Below are 25,341 nucleotides of genomic sequence, written 5' to 3'. Positions count from 1 at the left end.
GGTTTTCATCCTTTATCATCCCCATTTCACAGACACAACAGGCACAAAGAGGTTAAATAAGTGGCCCAAATTTACATAGTTAATAAACGGCTGAGCTGAAATCCAAACCCATACACTCCTAGTCATGCATCAGCCCCATATTAGTGGAAATCTTAAGGGAAAACAAGGCAAGAGGGGACACAAATCACTGAGAACACCCAATTATGCCCAGTGCCACCCTGAACTTGCATAACAAAATCCTGAGAGTGTAAACTCTGGAGACAGACGGAACAGTGTTCAAATCTTTGTTACACTGTTTATAATCCATGTGGTCTCGAGCAAGATACTGAAGATCTCTGAGCCTCAAATTACTCAATGTTGTCTTCAGGAGCACAGATCATGTGTGCAAACAATCTACCACCCTTGCACATACCAAGCTTTCAGCAAGCAGTGTCATTATTGTCAAAGTTCTTTTTATTTTCCAAATATTGTATCCATTGCTCCTGTCCTCCATTGCCAGCTTAGAAATTAACATCATTCCCATAGGACAGGAGAGGACACGGATAGAGTAAGTAATTTACACAGAACTGACAGCAGGTCAGCCCAAGGCAGGAATTCAAATCCAAAACTTCCCAGTGTCCAGCCCAATCATTTTGAACTTTCAGCCTCCTCTGCCAAATTCTTAAATTGTTCCTCCTCTTCTTAAGTCTGCCTTCCTCGCCCAGAGAAGAAAGTGAGCACTTGTAACCAATCTCAGATGAAAATTAAACAGATTTCCTGAGTGACAGGATGATCCTCTTGCATTTTCTGGGGGAGATTGGTTCCTGCCAACCAACTGGCAGAGAAAAAGGTGACAGCAAGCCACAGAAGTGCAAGTATCAGTGGGTGGAGAAATGTCAGAAACAAAGAAAACTCTTTAAAATATTAAATGCAAACTCATTTACTGGTGGCCGCAGATAAGATGGTAGAGTTTACCATCGACAGGAACTGTGACAGTGATGAATGAAACCATTCTGGAACTGTGAAGGAAAGTAGCCACCGAGAAGGGGGGCAGGCATTTGAGGGGGAGCAGGAGGATGCTGTGGGCGGGGGAACAAGAAGAGAATGAGAACTAGTTATGTGTGGGCTGAGGCATTTTCAGTGGCAGAACAAAAAATATAGAAATAATGTTGCTGTTGGTACTTAAAAAGCCCAGGCAGGCATCAACTCCCACCCATCCCTAGTCCCCCACACTCTAAAATCAGGGAAACTGTGGCTTCAAAGAAAGAAAGAGGGGGGAGGAAGAATTGGGGAAGACGCATTTTGACAAATTAAATCCAACAGGGTCAGTTATCAAATCCCAAAAGGAGGAAAAAGATCCCATGGCAGGACCCGGATAATGGATGATGTAATCAGTGAATGCACCACTGGCTATCCCTCAGCACTTAAGAAGGACTGTTATCGAAGGACTAGGGAAGTTTGAAAGTCATTGTTCCAAGTTCTTTTTCACTCCCCAGTTAAAAGACAACATGCTGCCAGAAATAAAAAGCAAGCCTGAGTCATAGTTGGAATTGAAAGAAAGTGTTGAAAATGGAAGGCGAGTTATGGAAATGGGTGTCTCATAAATGAAAATAAAGAATTTGGACTCGCTGCAATTCTTTCAAAGCTCCTGAGAAGACAGAGAACTTTGCACACTTCATTTTTAAGTACTTGACTATTTTAGTGAACATAAGCATGTGGTTTAGGTTCACTTTCCCCTTTATTCAACAGAGCTTTGGTATTTGTGTTTTCTCAAGCAAAGCTACATCATGTCCTCTGAAATCTCTCATTCACTCTGCAAGCATTGATCGTGCTCCTACTGGGTGACAAGTATGGTATCAGATGCTACACAATCAGTGTGTAAAGAAGAATAAGCTGCAGCCTCTAAGGAGTTTAGAGATGAGTTGGTGAGACAACATCAAAAGGCAAGAAGCAGGTAAATCCCAGATCCAAATTCAAGGGCAAAGTCCCCACAAATTCAATGGCAAGCTGTCAGTACATCGAGAGGCCCCAAGCTAACAACACACAAGAGGCCCCAGGGCTAAAAGGGAAAAGTAAGGAACAACTAGGAAGTGAAAGACAGCTCTGAAAACCACGAGAGTTGTCAGGGGCTGGAATGATCCTGAAATATATGAGGGGAGGTGAGCCTTGAAGAACTCGTCAGATTTGTACAGGGAGAGACAAAGAAGAAAGACCATTCCAGAACAGGAATATCCTCTTACCACAAGTTTCTCTTCTTTGACCTAAACTTTCCTAGCTTGACAAACTAAAAGAAAAACTGCAAAAAGCCAAGTTTTCTAGACTTTCCAAAACTCCCTTTAATGACTTATGATCTACCTTTTTTCTACCTTATGATCTCCCTTTTACATTCACAACTCAGTTTTTTTGGCTTTTAATCTTTTCCTATTTGAGTGGTCCTCAAGCCTGAGCATGCATCTGAATCACCTAGGTCACTTATGAAATAAGCAGATACTTGGTCTCTGATTCAGGCAATCCAGGGCAGGGCCCTAAACCTGCATTTTTAACCAGTTTCCTCCTTTGGTGAATTCTGTTACAGCTGGCCAAAGAAAGCCACACTTGGATAAACATTAGGGCTACTCCAACCAAAAATGTACCCCATAACATGAGCTTCTTAAGCGTTAGGCCAAGAAAGAAACTGGAGAATGAAAATACGGGTATCAGATATGACCCCACATTCTCCCCACCACTACTCCCAATCTCCACCTGTTCTATTCCATGAGATACAAAAAAATGGAGTCAAAAGACTCAAAAAAAAATCAAAACAATACACACCCATACATGTACACTCACAAAATAAAGAAGAACATCACACTAATATTGAAAACGTGGCCCAGGTTTAACTCAAAATCCATTAAGCTCACACAGGTTCAAGGTCCACCAGAAAAATGCACCCTCCCAAGCCACCTGGGCTAGCTCTCTCTCTCTTTTTTTTAATGTTTATTTATTTTGAGAGAGAGAGAGAGAGAAAGTGGGAGAAGGGCAGAAAGAAAAAGAGAGGGAGACAGAAGATCTGAAGCAGGCTCTGTGCTGACAGCAGAGAGCCCCATGCAGGGCTCAAACTCACTAACTGTGAGATCATGACCTGAGCCAAAGTCAGACGATTAACTGACTGAGCCACCCAGGCGCCCTGGGCTAGCTAGCTCTCTTACCCTGAGCGATGACCTCTGGACTATCAATCTACTAGCAACTAATAAAATAAAAATATAGTTCTAAGTCTCTAAAACCCAATGCAACAAATCTTGAATAGCAGAAGCCATGAATCCATTTCTACCTCCCCTGAGGTTGGAGAAAATAGCTCAGTACTTAACCCATACTTCGTAAGCTGTCCAAATAATCCTCCTTACACATAGCTCTGAACAAGGTATTGATCACTACAAAACCTGCCACTGACAACCCATTGTCTATAGAATAAAAAGCCAACCTCTTACTCTGACAGTCAAATGACTCCTTCATCTGACCATCAAATAATCTACTTTTATTACCATATCCTATATTCCTAGAACACCAGACTATTCCCATTGTACAGACTTATGCTGGTCTTCTCTACCTCTATTGGCATTAAACATGCAAGTCCCTCTACCCACAGGGCCCACAATTCCTGCCCTCTCCCCCTGCCTTCAGATGCCTCCTGTAGTACATTTGGCCTGCTTTATACACGATCCTGTAGCTCTCATCTCTCCTCAAATTTTAAGCCCCTTGAAAGCAGGTACCAGGTCTTATCCCCCAGAGCACCCAATGCAGCTACTTACTAGATTAGTGAATTCTTTTCTGCTGGTACAGAAAGGGTTAAACACAGACTGCTATAACTGACAGATGGTCTGAGAAAATCTTTCCCATCACTAGAACTGGCATTTCTCCAGTAAGGACAGACTGGATCTTGCTACTTAAAGCACATTTTCCAACAGATACTATGAGATATGATTCCTTCATTTTTTTTTTAATTTTTCAATAAGAATAATTTAACATTTCTGAAAAATGATAGTGTGATGAGATCAGCCAAGTTTGATGGTCCATCCATCCATCCATCCATCTATCCTTCCCTTCCCTTGCACTAACTTTTATTTAAGTCTTAGTAGAGATAGCACCCTGGGATTTGAAGCACAGGACAAGCAAGTGGGGTTGAGCTGTATCAAAGTGTTGCCTCCATGCCAGTTTAGGCATAATGCAAGAAGAGAAACCCACCCCCCATAAATCAGAGGATTGGCCAGAACCCCCTGAGAGCCTCTCCCATAGTATAAAGCCCTCTGAGAAAGCCCAGACAAGTTGGAGACAGTCTCCCTCCTCAAGGAGCTCACACTCTAGCTAGAGCCTCAGAATCAACATGTCTACATTTTGTTTTTCTAAAAGACAAATTAACTGAGTATTAACAGATTACTATGGTGATCAGGGTTCACTGGGTTGAGGGTTGACCCTAAACATTGGCTTAATGGATTGCTGCCTACACCATGTGGTCCAAGGGCCAGGGAAAATGTCTCTACATTAGCCTGCCTTCGTACCTGAAATCCCATTGTTCCCTAAAGAGAAGGCACTATAAACACCCATTTAAATTGCAAACATTTCCTAGAGCCAGGAGTCTAATGAATAATTGCATGGATGACTTTTTGCAAATATGTAAGCCAGTGAGAAAGCAGGCATCTACTGACTGAACAGGAAGGAAGCCCAAACCATGGCTACTTCTGACAGGTACATAAGACCACTGCCTATCACTCACCACCATCTGAAATATTGAATGCCTTTAGTCCCATCCTCCAAGAAGCTCTCAGTATAGTGGGGAAGACACACATGTAAACAAATTTCAACATAATGGAGTAAGTGTACACAGGTGTCATGAACTCAGAAGAGAAACCTAGCCTGAAGGGCTTGGAAAATTCTTCTTAGAGGAGGTGATATCTGAGCTGTGTCTTGAAGTAAAAACAGAAATTAGGAAAGAAAGATGGAAACAGTGTTCCATGCAGAAGGATTTGCATAAGCAAGGACATGGGGCAGGCTTTTGTGTATATAAGAGTGTAGCAGGGGCAGGGAGAGGTAGAAAGATCTGTAAGCCATTCAATATTATTGTCGCATCAAGTGTGATATAGAAAGTAGGTAGAGGGGAGATAGATCACGGTAAGAAACAGATTGTGAAGGGACTTGTACATCATGTCAGGGAGCTTGGACTTGATGCTCAGCTTAATAGGAAACACTGAAGGGTTTTAAGCAAGGGAATGAGACAATCAGATTTATGCTTAGGAAAATCAATGGTGGCTGTGTGGAGAATGGATTAAAGAGACGCAGGGCCAGCTGTAGGAAACACAATTAACAGGCTGACTCAATAAGCTCAGATGCTGTCCCCTCTGCCTTTCTCCTCTTCACCTCCCTTCTCACACACTTCCCTCCTTCCTCTCCTCTGCCTTCCAACCAGGGTCTGGAGCCTGCCCTTGGTTCCTGGTGGAGCTGCAGATACCTCTGCAGGCTGGAGGGAGTCTTTTTCTTCATGGAAAATATTCAACCAACTTGGCACCTAGATGCCAACCAAAGTGGTAACGACAGCAAAATTACCCATTCCCTGAGATGTGGCTCTCACCCGAAAATCTCCCAAAGACCCTCCTTGGATTCCTCCTTTATTCAGAGTGGCAAAAATAATTCGAGTTTGAATAACGTCTGCTATTTGACTAGAGTGATAGAGAAGTTTAGAAATGAGGCAAATCAAGCTCTTTGTTCATTTATCACAGAAGCCCTCTTTTCATTTCCCCCTATATTTTGCAAAGCCCCGGTAAACATTTGATTTTCCCTTAATAATGCCTTACTATGGCCCTTTTTGCTCCAGCAGGCTACCTACAAGCTGCTCACCACTTAACTTGAGCACTGTCTCATAAGTGATTTTTCACCTTAGATATGATATTGAACTGCAAAATATCTGAGAAAAGTAGCCCAGGCTGAAGGTTAACAACTCCAGTCTGAGCGATACCACCACCCAATGGTGATCGATCGGAGAATCTTAAAATGAAGCTGATCTTAGCCCTAGCTCAGCTCTGCTTGGCTGTAGTCATTGCCAGTTCACACCCAGTAAGAGGCCCCAGTGGCTGTCTTTGAGGCTGACCAAACTTCATACAGTGTTTCCCCAAATAAAATGAGCCACCGACACTGGACCACTACAGGCAAAGAAGCCTTAGGCTGTATGAGAACATTCTTTCAATCTTCATCAGTCCTTAGAGATGGAACCTATTAAATTGGGCACATTAGATATGTTTTACCAGATTGTATTATTAGTAGGGACAGCAAAAGCTAAGAAAGAGAGTGGCTACCTGGACTCCAGTGGAGACAAAAAGTCAACTCCAAAATAGTCTCTGGATAAGTTGGTGAAGCCCAAAGCCCAATCTTTACTCCCACAAATATTTAACTAGTATATCCTGGGTGCTCAGCTTTGTACCAGGCAAGAGCCCACCTGTGTCCTCAAGTGGTTACAATCTAGGTGATCTGAAAGACAACCATAAAAAACAAAACAAAACTAGACCTCAACTGACAACAACCTCAAAAGTGCCAAGCAAAGTGACATCAACGCAGATGACATGAGATGTGGTTCACGAAAAGGTCTTCAAAGGGGCACCTGGGTGGCTCAGTCGGTTAAGCATCCGACTTTGGCTCAGGTCATGATCTTGCGGTTCGTGAGTTCAAGCACTGCATCGGGCTCCACCCAGACAGTGCAGAGTCTGCTTGAGATTCTCTCCACCCCCCACGCCTCTGCCCCTCCTTGCTTGCTTGCTTGCTCTCTCTCTCTCTCAAAATAAATTAACTTTAAAAAAAAGAAAAGTAAAGGTCTTCAAAGGTGTGACGGATTAGGAGAGATCAGCAAGGTTTCTGGGGGAGGACAAGTAACTTTTTCAAAACCTACCACTTATTGAATGTTTACCATGTTTCAGGCACAATACCTTCACATTATTTCTATTAAGCAAGTATCGGTTTTACCCCTCATTTTACAGATGAGGATCTGAGGATCTAACGACTTACATTATTTGCCCAAGTTCACATAAGGTGATAAGTATGGGGCCAGAAGTCAAACCCAAATTAGCCTGACTCTAGAGTCCATGCTCTTAACTACTCTTGCCTCCAAAATGATCCTATGCTCTGGGGCAAGATGGCTGAGCTAAATGGAAAGACGAGTTGGAAAAGAATTAGAGGGGATTCACATACGTGGTTATCTCTCTCTCCACTGGTATCTAGGGTTCATGCAAATCTGACTCTAAAGAGTCCTTGAGTGCCTTCTTTCCCCTCTAAACACATAGACTCCACTAATTGCCAGTAGAATGGAAAGCCAGGAATCTCTCCCTCAGTTCTGATAAAGTTAGCTCAAGTTTCAAACAACTCTAAGAATTTTTAGTTCAAGCAACAATTCTGTTTCTATGGAAACATGTAAGGGCAAACTGTAGGAACTACAGCACAGGCAGGCTTCACCTCCACCCTACAAGCTACAAAGCTCTTTTTCCCTTTAAATTAAAGGAACCCTATGTAAACAAGCCTTCATGGCTGGGCAGCTTGTGGGTTGTTGGGAAGGAAGGGATTTAACAATAATGGAATTATAAGAACAGCTTGAATTCAACAGAGTTCCAGGCCCTCTGAACTACTTAACTCAGGCCTCTCCTTTGATATATCAGGTTTCTTTGGTGTATAAATATTAGACTCTTCAATCTCTAGCAATACACTACCATGAGATGTAATTATTTGGTGGACAGTAAGTGGCTAATTTGTGCCTGAGCTGAACCATCTGCAACCTCCTTTGAAAGAGCCAAACCTCAACTAACCAGAATCCAATTAAGTGGAGTCCTCAACTAACTACATCGACCTTTTGCAGAGAGAGATTGACTATGATAAGACAAAACTATCACAGAAATGCAATACAATATGGGTGTACTGGGAGGGGTAATCTGTATAGCTGTGTGATTTGGAGCAACTTCATTATACTCTCTATTCCTCTATTTCTTCATGTAGGTAGCCGTTGTTAGCAGGATTAAACGACACAGTTTACGTAGGATACTTCACACAACACCTGGAACTCAGTAAGCATGCAAATCTTAGCATATATTTATACTCTATAAAGCCATACAAAACCATCATCCGGGGTCATTCTGGTGTGAGTCCCCATCCACCCCTCTCCTTTTCCATCCCCATTTCCAAGGGTAAACAGTGATCTCTGATAGTGTGAAAAATGTTCTTGATGCCTAGCAAGGGCTTTCTTTATCATCAAAGAATCTGTGATATTACTTTCTGAAGCAGGAAAGAGCCTAAACATTTTTCAATAGTTGATGAGGAGTAAAGCGAAAATAATATTCAGGTTCCATTTACCTTCCTACTTTCAATCTCACTGCCCCATATCCCCCCCAAATGAACTGATCTTTAGCCTATGTGCAATGTGAACCACACATTTTGCACCAACTGACTTCATATTACAATTGAACAACCCAGTCTCTGTAACAGTGTGTTTGTCTCAAGCTCTGCAGAAACGGATAGGTCTGTGAAGTTGTCTAAGTACAGCATCATGCCCAATTAGGCACTTAATTGGGCACCACTTGCTGCTGATGATAATTATCATTATTATTCCCACTACCAGCCTGAGGCAAAATTGTTGAAAAGGCAAGTTGTTTTCCTAGCCCCAAATACCCAATGGGCAGGTCTTTCCTCCGTGGTGTTTCCTCTCCTTGTTCCCTCAGGTGACCAGTGCCCCAAACCTTCTCCCACACCCATTCACACGGAGGTATAAGGGACCAGTGACAGTTAAAAGTGCATTTAAAGAGACAGATGGAATGATAGGTCTTCAGATGAGTTTGAAACATCACAAAGTATTCCAGGAGATGGTAAAAGGACAAAAAGACCTAGGGGAACCCTTAACCTCACACAACCTAGGCATGTGCTCCTCCAAAGTCAGAAGAATCAACCTCAAAAACAGAAACATAGAGCTACACAGTATACTCACAATTTCTCAGTGAGTCAATACTACCAAGAAGGTCTAGGAAAATTAAACCAATATGTAGATGATGGCAACAGTTTGCCTGATGTCATATAAGGAATACCAAAATATCTATCCCAATGGTCATCAAGGGCAATTTCAAATGGTAAGTTACGTAAGTGATATGTTAAATCATTCAGAGCCATGAAAACCATAGTTCAGATTTTCCTATAAGTCCTCAAGCAAAGAAAATACCCTGGGAAATTGATACACCAGATAGCTACCCTTTGATTTAAAAGACTGGGAGAGAAGGGCTATCAGGAACTGTCTCAAGTTGAGATGACAACTTGTGATGGAGGCACTAGGCTTGCTGGACTTCCTTTTTCCTTCCTTTATTCCTTCTAGCAGGGGGGGAAACAGGGCAAGACAACTACAAAAAAGGACTACTTCAGTTTACTTCGGACGAGCTCTGCCCTGGACTCAGGTCTCCTTTCTCAAATTGACGATCAGTCCACACGCTTTCACTTTTTACAAATTCCCCCAAACCACTTAACACAGTTAAAAATCTCCAGCTGAGTTTCCATCAGTACTCTCTGTGGAAAGAAGATACCAAATGAAAGTGAAACTGTGCATGTCTGGCCCCATGAAGGGTGAAATATTTGGATAACATATTGGACATTTCAAATACCTTCCATTTTCTGCTGAGACAGCTGACTTGCTGGGAACACGTTCTTTGAGAAGGAAAAAGTTAAGTGCTCTATTCCAGATCCTCAGTGGGGCAGTGAGCTTGACAGAACATCAACTAGAGGAACCCAATTAGCGTAGTTTTCACCATGACAACCAGGGCATCTTCCTAAGAAATCAGTGGGGTTCACACATGAAAGGGGAAGAAGGGAGAAGAATGTCAGAGAATGTGCTGACTTTGAAAGACCCCTTTTTGAAATGAGCCAAAATTATTCATTTCCTCAAAACGTCTACAAATGGAGAATTATTCCTGTCAATGATGTGACATTCATTTAGCTCACGTACGCACAGTTTCTGGATGGTGGAAGGCATCAACAAGAGCAGAAGTCTGAGAAAGCGTCCCACATATATGCATGGTTTATAAATCACCTGGAGTAGGGGCATTAGGACAGGACAGATCCAAACACAGCTCTGTAAGTATCATGCAGTTGAAGAGATGCAGACATCACTGAAATTCTAATCCATAAGTTAAAAGGTGTTATCTTCATGAATTCTCATTCATGAATTACTAGCATTGCTAAAAAATTTCCCATCTCAAATGCTCTCTTCTCCCTTCCCCTACATCAATCCAAAAACTCAAATTCCTATCCCATAAAGCCATCTTTACAAAATCATCTGAAGTTCCATGGATCAATCTTTTTTTTCACAACTTATATTAGATAAAAAGTTCACACCACATACCTGAATATTAGATTCTATGTTATTTTATAAACTATTTACTGTATTTATATCATATTTCCCATTGTGACCATAGTTTCTTCAAGGGCATACTACTTCTGTACCCCCAAAGCACCACATGAGATTAGGTTAGAGTAAATGCCTAATAAAAATGTACATGGTGCTTGATTACTTAGAGAGTTCATGCACAACAGTCTAATTTAAAGCTGACTACATGACCTTGAACTTAGTGCCTCTATTACTACAGCAGGAAATAAGACTGTCCTTCTGTGTTCTCCATAGAAAATGAGGGGAAGGAACACCGGTGGCAAGAATTTGCTACCACTGTGGATTTCCTTTCTGCATATTACTGGGATTAAGAAGAAGAAAAGGATGACTCATCATTTGCAGTCCAGTCGCAGTGGGTATTTATAGCTGACTCTAGAAATAGTGTTCTCACAACTGCATGCCTTCATTCTATCCTTCCTTCAAGGCTCAACTTAGGTGCTACTTCCTCCATGATTCCTTCCTTGCTGCTTCATCCAGGACTCTTATCTCTTCTGAACTACCAGAGCATTTTAATTTTCCTCCTTTCATGACATATGACCTTCTACCTTGTGTTTTAACTATTTACGTTCTTGTTTCCTCTCCCTAGGAGACAGACACAGTGACATAATAGGTACACAATACTAGTAATAGCTAACACTTATTGAATATGTTCTATTTACTTTGCAAGGACTTTACATACATTATTTGATTTAATACTCAAAGCAATCATGTTGAGGTAAATATTAGGCACAATATCTCAGTTTTACAAACAAGAAACTAAGGCTTGGAAAGATTAAGTAATTTGCCCCAGATCATACAACTAATATGCATCATAGGTAAAATTTGATTTGAGGGTCAGTAGTGTTAAAAACTGTACTATAATAACTCTTAATAAATGGTGAATAAATGAAGGAAGAAATGTAGTGAATTAAAATATATAACTGTCTTACCCAAGCCACGTGTTCTCATTTAGGCTAAGACTGAACAAGGATCTGGTACCATCTACTAGTAGAATAATTAGACCCAATGTCAAAAGCAAGAGATCAAATAATAGTCTTTTAATGCCACCTATTATTCATCCAAGGAGAGCCCTGGTTTATGTTTGCAGTATCTCCTTGATCTGCAAACTATCCAAAGTTCATACCTGAAAATTTTGCATTAACTGCCCACCGAGAATACACTGGAATTTTGGAACTACCCTCTCTTCATTCAGGCCAGGTAATCAAGTTCTGGGCAAGGTGAATCTACTAAGATAGCTAAAATTTCATTAATTTTCATAAAACTGCTGAAATACAATCCACCATCAGTGGATTGACTCTAGAGTCAGCATAAGATGGGCCTTGCCTGCACATATGCTATATTCGGTCTGTCAAATAGCAGCATTTTCACTCACTCAATCAACAGTAGTTAGTGACCAAAAGAGTAGGCGTATAAATGTTTGGTATAAAAATGTTGAGGAGCCATGTGAAGAAGTAGAGGTGAGAATGACCCCCGGACCAACCAAAGCCCATGCGCCACTGCATCCCCATGTCCAGCACCTATGTCCCACCACCGTCACCACCATGCCCATGAGAGAGGCTGAAGGGGATGCTAAAGGAGATAAAGCCAAGGTGAAGGATGAGCCACAGAGAAGATCTGCAAGGTTATCTGCTAAACCTGCTCCTGCAAAGCCAGAGTCCAAACCTGAAAAGGCCCCTGCAAAGAAGGGGAAGAAGGTACCCAAAGGGAACAAGGGGAGAGCTGATGCAGAGAACGGAGGTGCCACAAGAGACCAGGCGCAGAAAGGTGCTGGAGATGCCAAGTGTGTGCATTATGGGTAACTGTGTACTTCTGGTGACTGTACAGTTTGAAATACTATTTTTTATCAAGTTTTATAAAACCGCAGAATTTTGTTTTACTTTTTTTAAGCTATGTTGTTAGCACACAGAACGTTTCAGTGTTGTTTTGGGGGAAGGGCATACGTCAGTAGAATATCTCTGAAGCTAGACTGATACAAGGGGAAAAACATCATCCCCTTCTAGTTCTGAGGAACTTCCCCTTGGTTCCCAGGAGGAGGGATTCCTTGATGTTGACACACATTAGTCACTTTGGCACAAATGCCTTGTGGTGTGGAAAAACTAAAATTCATTTTTATGTCCGCTTCTCCTCTGCCTTCAACATAAGCTTATCTCCCTTAAACCCAGAGACCTGTTGGAACCTGACCCCAAGAAATGGTTCCCAGTATGTAAAGCAATCTGGACGTTAGTGTCACCATTGAGATGGCATCCCTCAAAAGGGTTCCTATTTTATTTTTTTTTTAATTTTTTTTTCAACATTTATTTATTTTTGGGACAGAGAGAGACAGAGCATGAACGGGGGAGGGGCAGAGAGAGAGGGAGACACAGAATCGGAAGCAGGCTCCAGGCTCTGAGCCATCAGCCCAGAGCCTGACGCGGGGCTCGAACTCACAGACCGCGAGATCGTGACCTGGCTGAAGTCGGACGCTTAACCAACTGCGCCACCCAGGCACCCAAAAGGGTTCCTATTTTAGTTTGTAGAGCTTCAGATTGGTAATTCTGCCATTTTCATTTCCTGAAAGTCGGGGCTGGCTTGTAAAAAGTTGTTAAACAACATGCAAATGTGAAATGTCAACCCTCAGTCTAAACTTTCCCTGTTCAGAGCATCAAACGAAAACTTCACTGGGTTTTATAGTGGCCTCCTGATTTTGGTAGTCCATTGAAGAAGGGAGTTTGAAAGTTGTTGTATACTGTTAACAATTGTCTGCCCATGTCCTGCCTGAAATACCATGATTGTTTATGAGAAGTATCTTTAATAAAGCTGGATACACTTTGGTTTGGGAAAAAAAAATTGAGGGGCACCTACCTGGCTCAGTCAGAAGAGCATACAACTCTTGGATCTTGGGGTCATGAGTTTGAGCCGCATGTTGGGTATAGAGATTACTTTAAAAAGTATTTTTTAGTGCTCGCTTCGGCAGCACATATACTAAAATTGGAACGATACAGAGAAGATTAGCACGGCCCCTGTGGAAGGATGACACGCAAAAAGTATTTTTTAATGTTTGTTTATTTTTGACAGACAGAGAGAGAGAGAGAGAGAGAGAGGGCACACAAGCAAGGGAGGGGCAGAGAGAGAAAGCAAGACACAGAATCCAAAGCAGGTTCCAGGCTCCAAGCTATCAGTACAGAGTCCAACACGGGCCTCAAACTCATAAACTGTGAGATCGTGACCTGAGCTGAAGTCAGACACTCAATGAACTGAGTCACCCAGGTGCCCCTCAAAAAATAAAAACTTAAAAAAAAAATTTATTAACTATAATACTTTAGTGTTTATCTGAAGTCTTTCACAGCAGCAGGCCCACAACTGACCATGGGCAACATCCCCCTGGATATGCAATGTGGATAACTAGGCCAGAACACAAATATCATTTGTCCAGAAGAAAAATTCTGTTCTCTGGACATTCCATTGTACAGATAGTACAGAGTATTTCAGAGGACACATGCTGATGCCACCCAGCCTGAATTCAAATCCTGGCACTGCAATCTTTAACAAACTACTTAACCCACTCTGTGCCTCCATTACCCTATTTAAAAGATGGGATAATAATAGTATCTACTTTACAGAACTATAAGGATTAAATGAGTTATATGTGCAAAACACTGGCCACAAATAAGTGTTATATAAGCATTGCTATACTTATTCTAATATAGAACTATTTCTTAATATTCAAGACCTACATAGTTCAGTAGTTCTCAACCAGGGACAATTTTGTCTTGCAGGAGACACTTAGCAATCTCTCGAGACATTTTTGATTGTCATCAAAAAAGGGGATAGGGGAATGGTACTGGCTTCTAGGGGGTTTAGTCGAGGGACAATGCTAAACATCCTACAATGCACAAAACAGGCCTCTACAACAAAGAATTCTCTGGCCCAGGGCACCTGGGTGGCTCAGCTGGTTAAGCATTCGACTTCGACTCAGGTCATGGTCTTGGAGTCCATGGGTTCAAGCTCTGCATCAGGCTCTGTGCTGACAGCTCAGAGCCTGGAGCCTGCTTCGGATTCTGTGTCTCCCTCTCTCTCTGCCCTCCCCTGTTCATGCTCTGTCTCTCCCTCTCTCTCAAAAATAAATAAAGATTAAAGAAATTTTAAAAAAAGAATTCTTTGGCCCAAATTATTAATAGTACCAAGGTTGAAAAACCCTGCATAGAGGCAATCTCCACTTTACTAAAAACTCAATGGAGCAAAACTCCAAGGGACAAATGCCCATAAATAACAGATGATCATTTCATTTCACAAAGCCTTCACCAAAGGATCCTTTCAATACAAGAACTCAATATGTTTATGGGTAGCTGATAGATTAATTATACCTTCCTTCATATAATACATTTGATTAGAAATATAGACATATTTTTACATATTTTATACCTACATATCAGTGGAAATTTTATACATTCAATCCTAGTTATTTTTTTTAAGTATATTTACTTATTTTGAGAGAGAACACATGAGTGCATATGTGGGGGAGGGGTGGGGGGAGAGGGGAGAGAGAGAATCTCAAGCAGGCTCTGTGCTGTCAGAGCAGAACATCAACTATGAGATCATCACCTGAACTGAGATCAAAAGTCAGATACTCAACAGGCTGAGCTAGCAACCCAGGTGCCCCAAATTTAATCCTAGTTAATGTATTAAAGGCAAACTGTGCATAGAAATCTTTTTGTCAATGATTTCAAAATACAAATAGTTACTCTCTCATTTCAATATTTAGGTCATCTTAAAGAAGCCAACTGTAATCGACAGGAAGTAAGAGAAAAACTTAAAAGTCCACATCTTATACATCATTGCCAGTCGAAGACAAAGCACATCTGAAACAATAAAGAGCAATGAGAGAGTTTGTATCAACATCCACTTCACAGGACCAACTTATAGAATGTGGCTCCTCTATAAAGCCAACTTTAATTATCTAGATATTGTCTAATCTACTTTATATTGATTATTGACTGAGGATTCACCCAACATAGTCAAAACTCTTGTGTGTATGAGATGCTGCGCTACAACATTAACTGGTCAATCAGTGAAGCAAAAAGAAAAAAGTCACCAAATTACCTTCTTGCAGTGTCTCGCCCCAACTCTTCCCAAACAAACTATATATAACACTTATTTGGATTGGCTTTAGGTCTCATCCAGTTGTTTAGACTTTAAGTAAACAAATACTCCTTATTCCTGGAATTTCTATGTTCAGAACCACAGCTTGACTTTCCCTCTGCTTCAAGATGAATTGTATGCCCAATGTACCTATTGTATGCTCAGCGTTGTATATAAAAGAAGCTTAAGTCTCAAGCTTATTCACATGAAACAAAGGATAACTTATGAAAACATATAGTCAAGTTTTAGAATTGTTAGTTCAGACTGTGATTATGAGTTCAGATTATTAACCAACTTACAGAGCTAGAGTTCTCAAAGTGGACTGTAGTGAGTTGCATCTTGAGGACTAGAGGGAAGAATGTGAATTGGTCCTTGGAACAATGCTGACATGAGTTCAAATCCCAAGTCCACTATTCCTTAGCTACTTAACTTTGAGCAAGTTACTTAACCTTTCTGAATCTCAGTGTCCCCATGTGTTTTAGAATGAAGATAATAATATCTTCCACATTGGGTGGTTGTGAGGATTAATCAAGATAATGAAGATTAAAGAAAATAACACAGTGCAAGTCATATTAGATAGGGTGGCCACAAGTCCCTGTGTGTACCAGTTACACATTATCTATATGTTCCCCTACACTGCACAAATTTAATTTTTTTCATTTTTCTGGAATAATCCTTCTTGTTAGTGGTTGGAAATCACTTAACCAGTATCTGAGATTTGGGGTCTTAAACTATTGTTATACAGACTTCTTATGCATAAGATTATAAAAGAAAAAAATGTCTCAAAAGAGATCATTCAGGTAACTTCTATTCAGTGTGTATAGGCACTGTGTGGCAATTCTTTAAGTAATCATTAATTGCAAACCAAAGCTTTTTTAATCCTTGGTATTTTGTCATTATTAAGAAGAGAAGGAGGGTTAGAGGAAAAAGGGAAAGAGAAAGATGAGGTGGAGAAGGAAAAAAAAGAGAAAAAGGAGAAAATAGAGAATGGTGAAGACTGACATAGACAGAAAGGTAATACAGGCAAAGATCAGCACAAACAGACAAAGGCAAGAATGAGTAGATTAAGCATAAAATGATCCATCTTATTGGATCACAAGGAGTACCTTTGGTGTTAATGAGGCATCTTTTGATGCACAAAGAGAATGAAAATTGTTACTTGCTACCAAGTAACTACTTCCATTTTGGGAAGTTAAACCTTTGAAATAACATATGCCAGCTCCTTTGTAATTCTCTTTTCCCTTTCCATCCCTTTGGAAAAGGCAAATGTCCATTAATTTTGGAAAACACATTCAAAATCTGACAAGTTCATCACCAGTCCTGGTCAATGAACTGATTGCCCCCAGGTACTTGCCCTTGGACTAGAGGTTATTGGCTTCCCACTACTCTAAGCACTACCAGCAATTTCCACTCACAGTAGGTTGCACCACTCTTCCTTGAAATGTATTACCCTCCTAGGTAAAAAGCAAGAGGCTAGAATGTTGATAAACTGCCAGTTAATTTGTAATGTCCACCACCTCAAAATCTGTGAAAGCTCGCACAAGCAAGGTATGTGAATTGATCAACCCCACAATTCGGCATTTCATTTGAGTATCAGAGATTTTATTTAAAATTCTAACACAATTACCTTTGTATTTTGGCTCACTTCCCATTCAGATTCGGCCAAATAAAATCAATTACCCAAAAAGGTTTTCAACTTATTTATTGCTGAGAGAAAGAGGGAGAGGCAAAAAGAAAAGGGAAGGGAAAGAAAGAAAAAGAAAGGAAAAGGAAGAGAGGAACAACAAATTTCATATTATGAATTAATCTGAGGTTTTTTTCTTGGGGAACCAAGCAGATAATCCAAAATAAATTAAACCATTTTCCCTCAGCTGGGGAGCCTGCGTGGCTCAGTCAGTTAAGCATCCCGACTCTTGGTTTCAGCTCAGGTCATGATCTCATGGTTCATGAGTTCAAGCCCAGCACAAAGCCTGCTTGGGATTCTCTCTTTCTCCCTATCTCTCTCTGCCCCTTTATCCACTCACTCAATCTCTCTCTTTCTCTCTCTCTCTCTCTCTCTCTCTCTCTCTCTCTCAAAATAAATAAACATTAAAAAAAACTATCTCCCTCAGCTTACAACCCTATGTAAGCTCTAATTCCCAACACCCTGACCGGCTTGCAGAGAGCAGTAGTGAACAACAGACAACCACCTCCCAGCACAGACACTGATGTCTGCCCATCTTAGTGCCCTCTCTGCTTTCAGTACTTATTGAACCATAGACTTCTCAGAGATGGACAGCCTGACTCTTCCGGTTATAGCACAACTTCAGTTTCAAAGAGCAACAGAGCCAGTATGTGGCAAATATGTCAAGCAATGGAGTCTATCTTTAGTACCCATACCACATCCCTAACCCATCTGTGTCCCCTAAATTGTCACCCTACTACCACCTGTGCAGTGCTCTCTTGTATGATAAAATGGAAAGTTTGATGTCTTGAGAATCAACAATATGGATTTGTTCTACCACTTACTATGTGACTTTAGTCATGCTGCTAACTTCTCTAAGCCTCAGTTTAGTTATCAGTAAAATGGTGACAAGAACACCTGCTTCATAACATCATTATGCCAATTAAAAAAAATTATTAAGACAACATTTTTAAGACAACATTTGGCACAGACTAGTCAAACAATAAATGGTAGCTATGAGAGCTATTACTACTACTGCCCAAGACCACCCCCTGCAAAAGCAGTCATGCCTTCTCCGAAAAGGGATCCATCACTCATTCATTCAAGGTTAATGAACTAAAACCTACTCTGTGCCAAGCTATTGCTTCTGGGTATCAGAAGTATAGCAATGAACAAAAAAAGGTACCTGACAGAAACTGATACTCTAAACTGAGAATTATAATTCAGTCTTGTGATAAGAGAACCATAACCAGAATCTCAGGATATAAGAAGCACAATCCAATCCCATGAAGGTGGAGAAAGGAAATCAGCAAGAACCAATCATGGTTATCTGAAATTCATAAGTTAGCAGGAAGGCTGAGACTCCTTAAGCACCCAGAGTTCTGGCATGTGGCCTGTGGGCTCTTTCTCGGCCCTCTCTTGGCCCTTTCTCACCCTCTCATTACCAGGCTTGAGAAGCAAAACAAATTAGAGCTCCAGTTGGTGATACAGAACCCACAGTGGTCAGTTTTGAGGCTGGGCTGGACTGTGCAGGTTGAACCCGGAGGTTTCATGTACCTCAGCTCTAATGAGGATTAAAAAGCAGGGTCTGACAACATGTAAGTAAACAAATGGTGTTCAATGATATAAGGTGCATAAATATGTACAAAGTAAACATGAAAACAGAATCATTTAGTCAACAAATATTACAGAACACCTACTACAATCAGGTGCTACACTGGGTACTGAGTAAAGCAAAGGAGACAGAAGGCCTTAATGGAGCTCACATCACAGTGGGGGGAAAGACTTCAGACACATGGACAGATAAATAATTACAAACAAGGAAAATTCCACCCACACCTCTCTCATTGCAAGCCAGATTCACTCATTCCATATACTATATATCCTATTCCCAGAAAAATCCAAGTGGGTAGGGGAAAAAGTGGTCATTTAGAGGGCTACTCCTCTCAGATAATACATGTACAATTTTAGAAGTGGCCATTTGAAGACAGTATTCCTCCCGAAGGAATGGCTGGGATGGCGACATTCGAGGCAGTGTGGCACACCAGTGGAAGCTGTATAGTTTAGGCCCTCATTTAACACACCTCACAACACACAGTGAGGCCATCTGTTCCTGCCCTAATGTTTCCTAAAGGGCGGACAGTGGAAAGAGCTGAGTCACGTATGTCAAGTGTAAAGCATGAACATATTTTCGTGCTCCATTTCCTTGACAAAAGATAACAGTCCTCTGGTATGGGGAAAACAATTATATTTTGCTGGTCATTCATTTATTTATGCATTCATGTATTCAACAAATACTTACTAAGTGCTTACAACACACCAAGCACTGTCAGGCACCAGGAGAAAAGAAAGACATGGTCCTTGCCCTCAGGAAACTCATAGTCTAACAGAAAAACAGACCACTAAACACACATGGTTAGGAGAGTACAATAAATCCTAGAAGGGAATAATCACAAAGCACTGAAAACATAATGTTAGAACACTTGACTGAGTCTGGGGGAAAAGGAGGAGACTAAGCAGAAAGGCTTCACAAAGCAGGAAGCATTTGAAAAATTAGTAAGAGCAGGCTAGACAAAGAAGGAAACCTTTCAGGCAGGGGAACAAGGGCAAAGAGATGTATACAAGAGACACAACATATTATGTATGTATGGGTTAGAAAACCATACAGCCTGGTACCCAAGACACTCCCAGTTTACTTCTGTTACCCAGGCAGAATTATAAATAGCAGCCCTTTTCATCCTCAAAATTGTCCCAGTTTGGACAATACATTATGTAGTGACCCTGCATATATGAAGAATTCCAAGTGGTTTGAGAGACAGCATGATAAGGCGGAAGTTGCATAGACTCCAGAGTCAAAAGTCTAAACCAAGACTAGGGATGACAGTTATTGGAAGACATTGATATTTGATTTGCCATTTTTTAATGTTTATTTTTAGTTTTTAGAGAGAAGGAGAGACAGAGCATGAGCGGGGGAGGGTCAGAGAGAGAGAGGGAGACATAGAATCCGAAGCAGGCTCCAGGCTCTGAGCTGTGAGCACAGAGTCCAATGTGGGGCTCGAACTCACAAACCGTGAGATCATGACCTGAGCCAAAGTTGGACGCTTAACCGACTGAGCCACCCAGGTGTCACAATTTGCCATTTTAAAAATTCTAACCACAAAGTCAAGTTTCCAGCCCATGCATGCTACCTTCCTACATGAGTCTAGGCCATTAGATTCTATTTATACATTCTTAGGATCAGCTCTGCCATTTACTAAATGTATGGCCCAGGGCAAGTTGATTACTCTGATCCTCAGCTTCCCACCTAGAGAATGAAGATTCACTCAAACATTTAGCAAATAACTATATATTGATTTTATTGTGCTATGTACTGTGCTAGAATTATTTCTAAACATGGTTCTTTACCTCATGGAGCTTATAATCTAATGACAGAGACTGATATATGACAAGCAATTAGAAGTTTACCAATTTGTTTTATGAGGGTAGCACAACCCTGATGTCAAAACTGATAAAGACAGGGGCTCCAGTGTGGCTCAGTCGGTTAAGTGTCTGTCTTCAACTCAGGTCATGATCTCACGGTTTGTGGGTTCGAGCCCTTCAGATCCTCTGTCTCCCTCTCTCTGCTTCTCTCCTGCTCACAATCTCTCTCTCTCTTCAAAAAATAAATACATACAAAAATTTTAAAAACTGATAAAGACAACACTCATATGCATGTGCATGCACACACGTTCATACAATAAGGTAGTGACCCATCTCAGTTATGAATATATCTAAAAATGCTAAATAAAATACTAGTCAATCAAATATAGCAATATATTAAGATTAAAATCTCATGACACCAGGCGCCTGGGTGACTCAGTCAGTTAAGTATCTGACTCTTGATTTCAGCTCAGGGCTTGTGAGTTCAAGCCTCGTGTCAGGCTCTGCACTGACAGCACAGAACCTGCTTGGGATTCTCTCTTTCCCTCTCTCTCTGCCTCACTTACTCTCTCCCTCTCTTGAAATAAATAAATAAAAACTTAAAAAAAATCCCATGGCACCAAGGAAGATTAATTCCTCAAATTCCCTTAATATTAGCAATGTACCATCACAATATATCCCACATCAATACAACAATGAAAAATATCTATATAACCCTCTTAGTGGCTATCAAAAGGTATTTACTTCATTCTAAGTTGTATTCCTCATAAAATCTTAGTAAACTTGAAATAGAAGGATAATCACTTAACATTATAAAGAATATTTTTATTTCAAAGCAACAGCCAGCATCTCAATTAATAATGAATCTACAGCAGCGGTTCTATAATATCTAAATAGAAAAATTATTTTCAGAATTAGAGATAGTTAAAGAGCTGGTACATTAAAGATGCTTAATAATTGGTAACTGCCAGTACTATTGGGGATTATTATTATTGTCATCCTAATTATTGTTAAAGCTGCAGCACGAGACAAATGAATATTGGGTCATGGCTGAAAATTGGAGGGATAAAAGCCAGATCGTGGAGGGCCGTGTGTGCTATAGTAAAAAGATGGTGTTTTATGCTATATTTGAAAGGGGTTATAAGCAGAACAGTTACACGGGCCCAAAAGCCTAGACTGGAGACAGAGACAAGGGAGTCAAGTCACAATGGCTATAGTCAAGAGTGTCTACAGGCATGTCTATGTTTAATAGATTATCATGACAATGGTGTAGAGCAGCATTGTAAGAAGACAAGAGTAGAATCCGGAAAAACAGTTATTCACTGAAAAACTGAACATGAGGTAAAAATGGTGGCTTGAAATGGAGGCATTAGAAAAATTGTGGCACTAGAGACGGATATATAGATACATTCAGAATATATCTAGAAGGCCAAGTATCCATGACTGTTAGTGGACAGGACATGGGGAGAGAAGAAAGAGGAGAAGTATAGACGTAGACAGACTACTCAGAGTTTTCAGGACATGTTGAGATGATTTATATTTATTCCAACAGCAATGTGAGGACACTGAAGAGATGTAAGCAAGAATCTGATGTCATAAGATTTGTATTTTATGAAGCTCTTTCAACTGCTGGGTAGAAAATAGTTTGGAGAGCAAGAAGGCCAATTAGGAGTTACAACAGTCAAGGAAATGACTGAAAATGTTTAGTGCCTTTCTGGAAGTGGGTGGTCATTTACCAAAAGAAGAAATTCTGGAAGGAAAGTCAGTTTCAGAGGAACAATTATGAGTTTCATTTTGAAGCATCCAAAAGATGTCACATAAATAGCTGTACACATGAGTCAGTAGCTCAGCCCAAAAGCCTGCACTGGAGATAGAGACAAAGGAGTCAAATCACAATGGCTATAGTGAAGAGTATGACTTGGAGGGTGCAAAGACTGGGGCTAAAAAGATCAGTTTGCTTTTGCTAACAGAAGAATAAAAATTGTTACACTCTACACATACATAAAAATATTTTAAGAGATTTTAGTTGAGTTAATTTCTCCTAAAAAGGCAGGATATACAAGAAATCCCAACAGATCAGCCATGGAAATAAATTATACAGAAAATTTTTAAAGGAATACCCCATGGTGGCACTCTACACACACAACCTGTTCCCTAAGGCTCCTAGTCGAATTACAATAGTCTTTGTATTCTCCCCCTTAGGAACAAAGGGTGAAATTGGGTTGCTGATACTCTTAGAAATTTCTGAGGGTGAGAGACAGAGATGCAGCATGCTGGATTACAGAGCTGGTAATATGATAATTGCAAATTTCCATCCCCTCCAGAGCAGCAGCCACAGAGCATTTCTAACTGATTAGGCTGAAAGAACGGAGGCTTTGGCAGAAGCCACTCTCTACTTCCTCCAAGGCTACAGTTAGAATTAACACCCCAGTGTCCAGGAAAGTACTAAAACCACAATAAGCAGAAAAAAAATGGGATACTGTGTGGCATTCATGAAAATCATGTAGCACAAGAGGTTTCTACTCACAATGAGAAACCAGATGAATAAAGGGGAGATAGGTTGGGGCTCCTGGGTGGCTCAGACAGTTAAACATCCAACTTCAGCTCAGGCCATGATCTCACGGTTCGTGGGTTTGAGCCCCACATCGGGCTCTGTGCTGACAGCTCAGAGCCTGGAGCCTGCTTCGGATTCTGTGTCTCCCTCTCTCTCTGCCTCTTCCCCCTTGCACTTTGTCTAGCTCTGTCTCAAAAATAAACATTAAAAAAAGGGAGGGAGATAGGTCAAATGTTTGAGAGCAAGGTCATCGTCTACTAAAATATATTATGTAGTTCAATAATTAAAACTATTTGTTAATAAAGAAAAACTAGATACATAGATCACTGAGAGAGAATAGAACGAAAATAGATCTAACCAAAATATAAAAATTGGTTGATATAAAAGTGGCATCTCAGGTTGATAAAGAGGGATTCTTCAATAAATAGTTTGCATCAACTGGCCAATTATTTGAAATATGAGAAACATGCACCCCTACCCCACTCCTTAAATCAAAGTAAAATGGATTGGATTAAAATGCTTACAAACACTAAAATTAAGAGAGATCAGGTGTTGTTGAAAAAAGATGACTTCAGCTTTGAATTACCTCGGACCATCCAAGTTGAGCTACTGGGAAGGCACTTAAGAAGAGTGTGACATTCAGGAAAGAGGTAAAAGCTGAAGACAGATATTTCAAAATCATCTGCATATACAGAGTAATTTAAGCCATCAGGATAGAGGAGATTGAAAAATTACATGGTGTGAGAAGAGGGTCTGAACAAAACTACAAAAACACCTACATTTAAGAGATGAACTGAAATAGGCATGAAGTTTCACCAAAGTCATAGGTTTGAGAAGGGAGTGGCCAGCAATGTCAAATGTTTCTACGAGGATAAGTAAGATAAACAGAAAAGTATCTACTGGACATCGTACAAGGAAAATAGTAAAAGTATATTTATATGAATGATGATAAAAACAGCTTATTTAAGGGGCGCCTGGGTGGCTCTGTCGGTTAAGCATCCGACTTCGTCTCAGGTCATGATCTCACAGTCCATGAGTTCGAGCCCCGCGTCGGGCTCTGTGCTGACAGCTCAGAGCCTGGAGCCTGTTTCAGATTCTGTGTCTCCCTCTCTCTCTGCCCCTCCCCCACTCTTGCTCTGTCTCTGTCTCTCTCAAAAATAAATAAAGATTTTAAAAAATCTTTAAAGTAAAACAGCTTATTTAAGTGCATTAAGGACTGAAAAGTATAGACAGTGAGTACAGAGAATTCATTCACCAAGTGTGGAATTAAGGGGAGGAGAATGAAGTAACCTAAATGTCTATCAATAGATGAATGGATAAAGTTGTAGTATATGTACACAAAGGAGTATTACTCAGCCATAAGAAAGAATGAGATCCTGCTATTCACAACATGGATGGAGCTAGAGGGCATAATGTTAAGTGAAATAAGTCAGAGAAAGACAAACACCATATGATTTCACTTCTGTGTGGTATCTGAAAATTAAAACAAACCAAATAATAGGTTCATAAATATAGAGAACAAACAGGCTGCTGACAGAGAGGAGGGGAAGGGGGAATGGGTGAAATAGTAGAAGAGGATTAAGAGGCACAAACTTCCAGGTAAAAAAAATAAACAGGTCACAAGGATGTGAAGTACAGCAAAGGGAATGGAGTCAATAATATTGTAATAACTTTGCATGGTGACACGTGGTAACTATAATTGCAGGAGAAGAAAAGAGGAGAATTATAGAGGGCAATTGAGAGAGGTGTTACGGATTGACTTGTGTCCCTCAAAAAGATATGCTAAAGTCCTAATCCTGAGTACCTCAGAAGGTGACCTTATTTGGAAATAGTCACTGCAGATATAATTAGTTAAGATCAGTTCATGGAGTACGATAAGCCCTTAATCCAAAATAAGGGTGTCCTTATAAGAAAATCAAATGCCATGTGAAGACAGACACACACAGGGAGAATGCCATGAGAAAAGAGGAAAGATCGGTGATATAGCTCCAAGTGAAAGAACACCAAGGATCAAAGTGGCCACCACCAAAAACTATGAAGAGGTAAGGAAGAGGTCTAGCTAGAGAAGTGTCTCAGAGGGAGCATGGCCCTGTCAACATCTTGATTTCAGAATTCCATCCTCCAGAAAGGTGAGAGAATAAATTTATGTTGTTTTAAGCCATCCAGTTTGTGGTACTT

The 25,341-nt window shown here is 40.6% G+C and overlaps 1 protein-coding gene and 1 non-coding gene across 2 annotated transcripts; both read left to right on the top strand.

Annotated features, from left to right (window-relative positions):
• Positions 1–11,870: 11,870 nt before the first annotated feature.
• Positions 11,871–12,222, top strand: LOC106970954 (non-histone chromosomal protein HMG-17-like). The gene has a single exon (XM_053201619.1). The coding sequence runs from the start codon at positions 11,872–11,874 to the stop codon at positions 12,205–12,207; it is 336 nt and encodes a 111-aa protein (XP_053057594.1). The 5' UTR covers position 11,871; the 3' UTR covers positions 12,208–12,222.
• A 1,123-nt stretch (positions 12,223–13,345) lies between these two features.
• Positions 13,346–13,449, top strand: LOC113597665 (U6 spliceosomal RNA). Its single transcript, XR_003418459.1, has one exon. It is a non-coding gene; the product is annotated as a U6 spliceosomal RNA (small nuclear RNA).
• The last annotated feature ends 11,892 nt before the right edge of the window (positions 13,450–25,341 follow it).

This window comes from Acinonyx jubatus, chromosome X (assembly GCF_027475565.1).
Source record: "Acinonyx jubatus isolate Ajub_Pintada_27869175 chromosome X, VMU_Ajub_asm_v1.0, whole genome shotgun sequence".
Lineage (NCBI taxonomy): Eukaryota > Metazoa > Chordata > Mammalia > Carnivora > Felidae > Acinonyx > Acinonyx jubatus.
The sequence above is the reverse complement of the archived record's forward strand: the minus strand, read 5'-3'. Positions and strand labels throughout refer to the sequence as shown.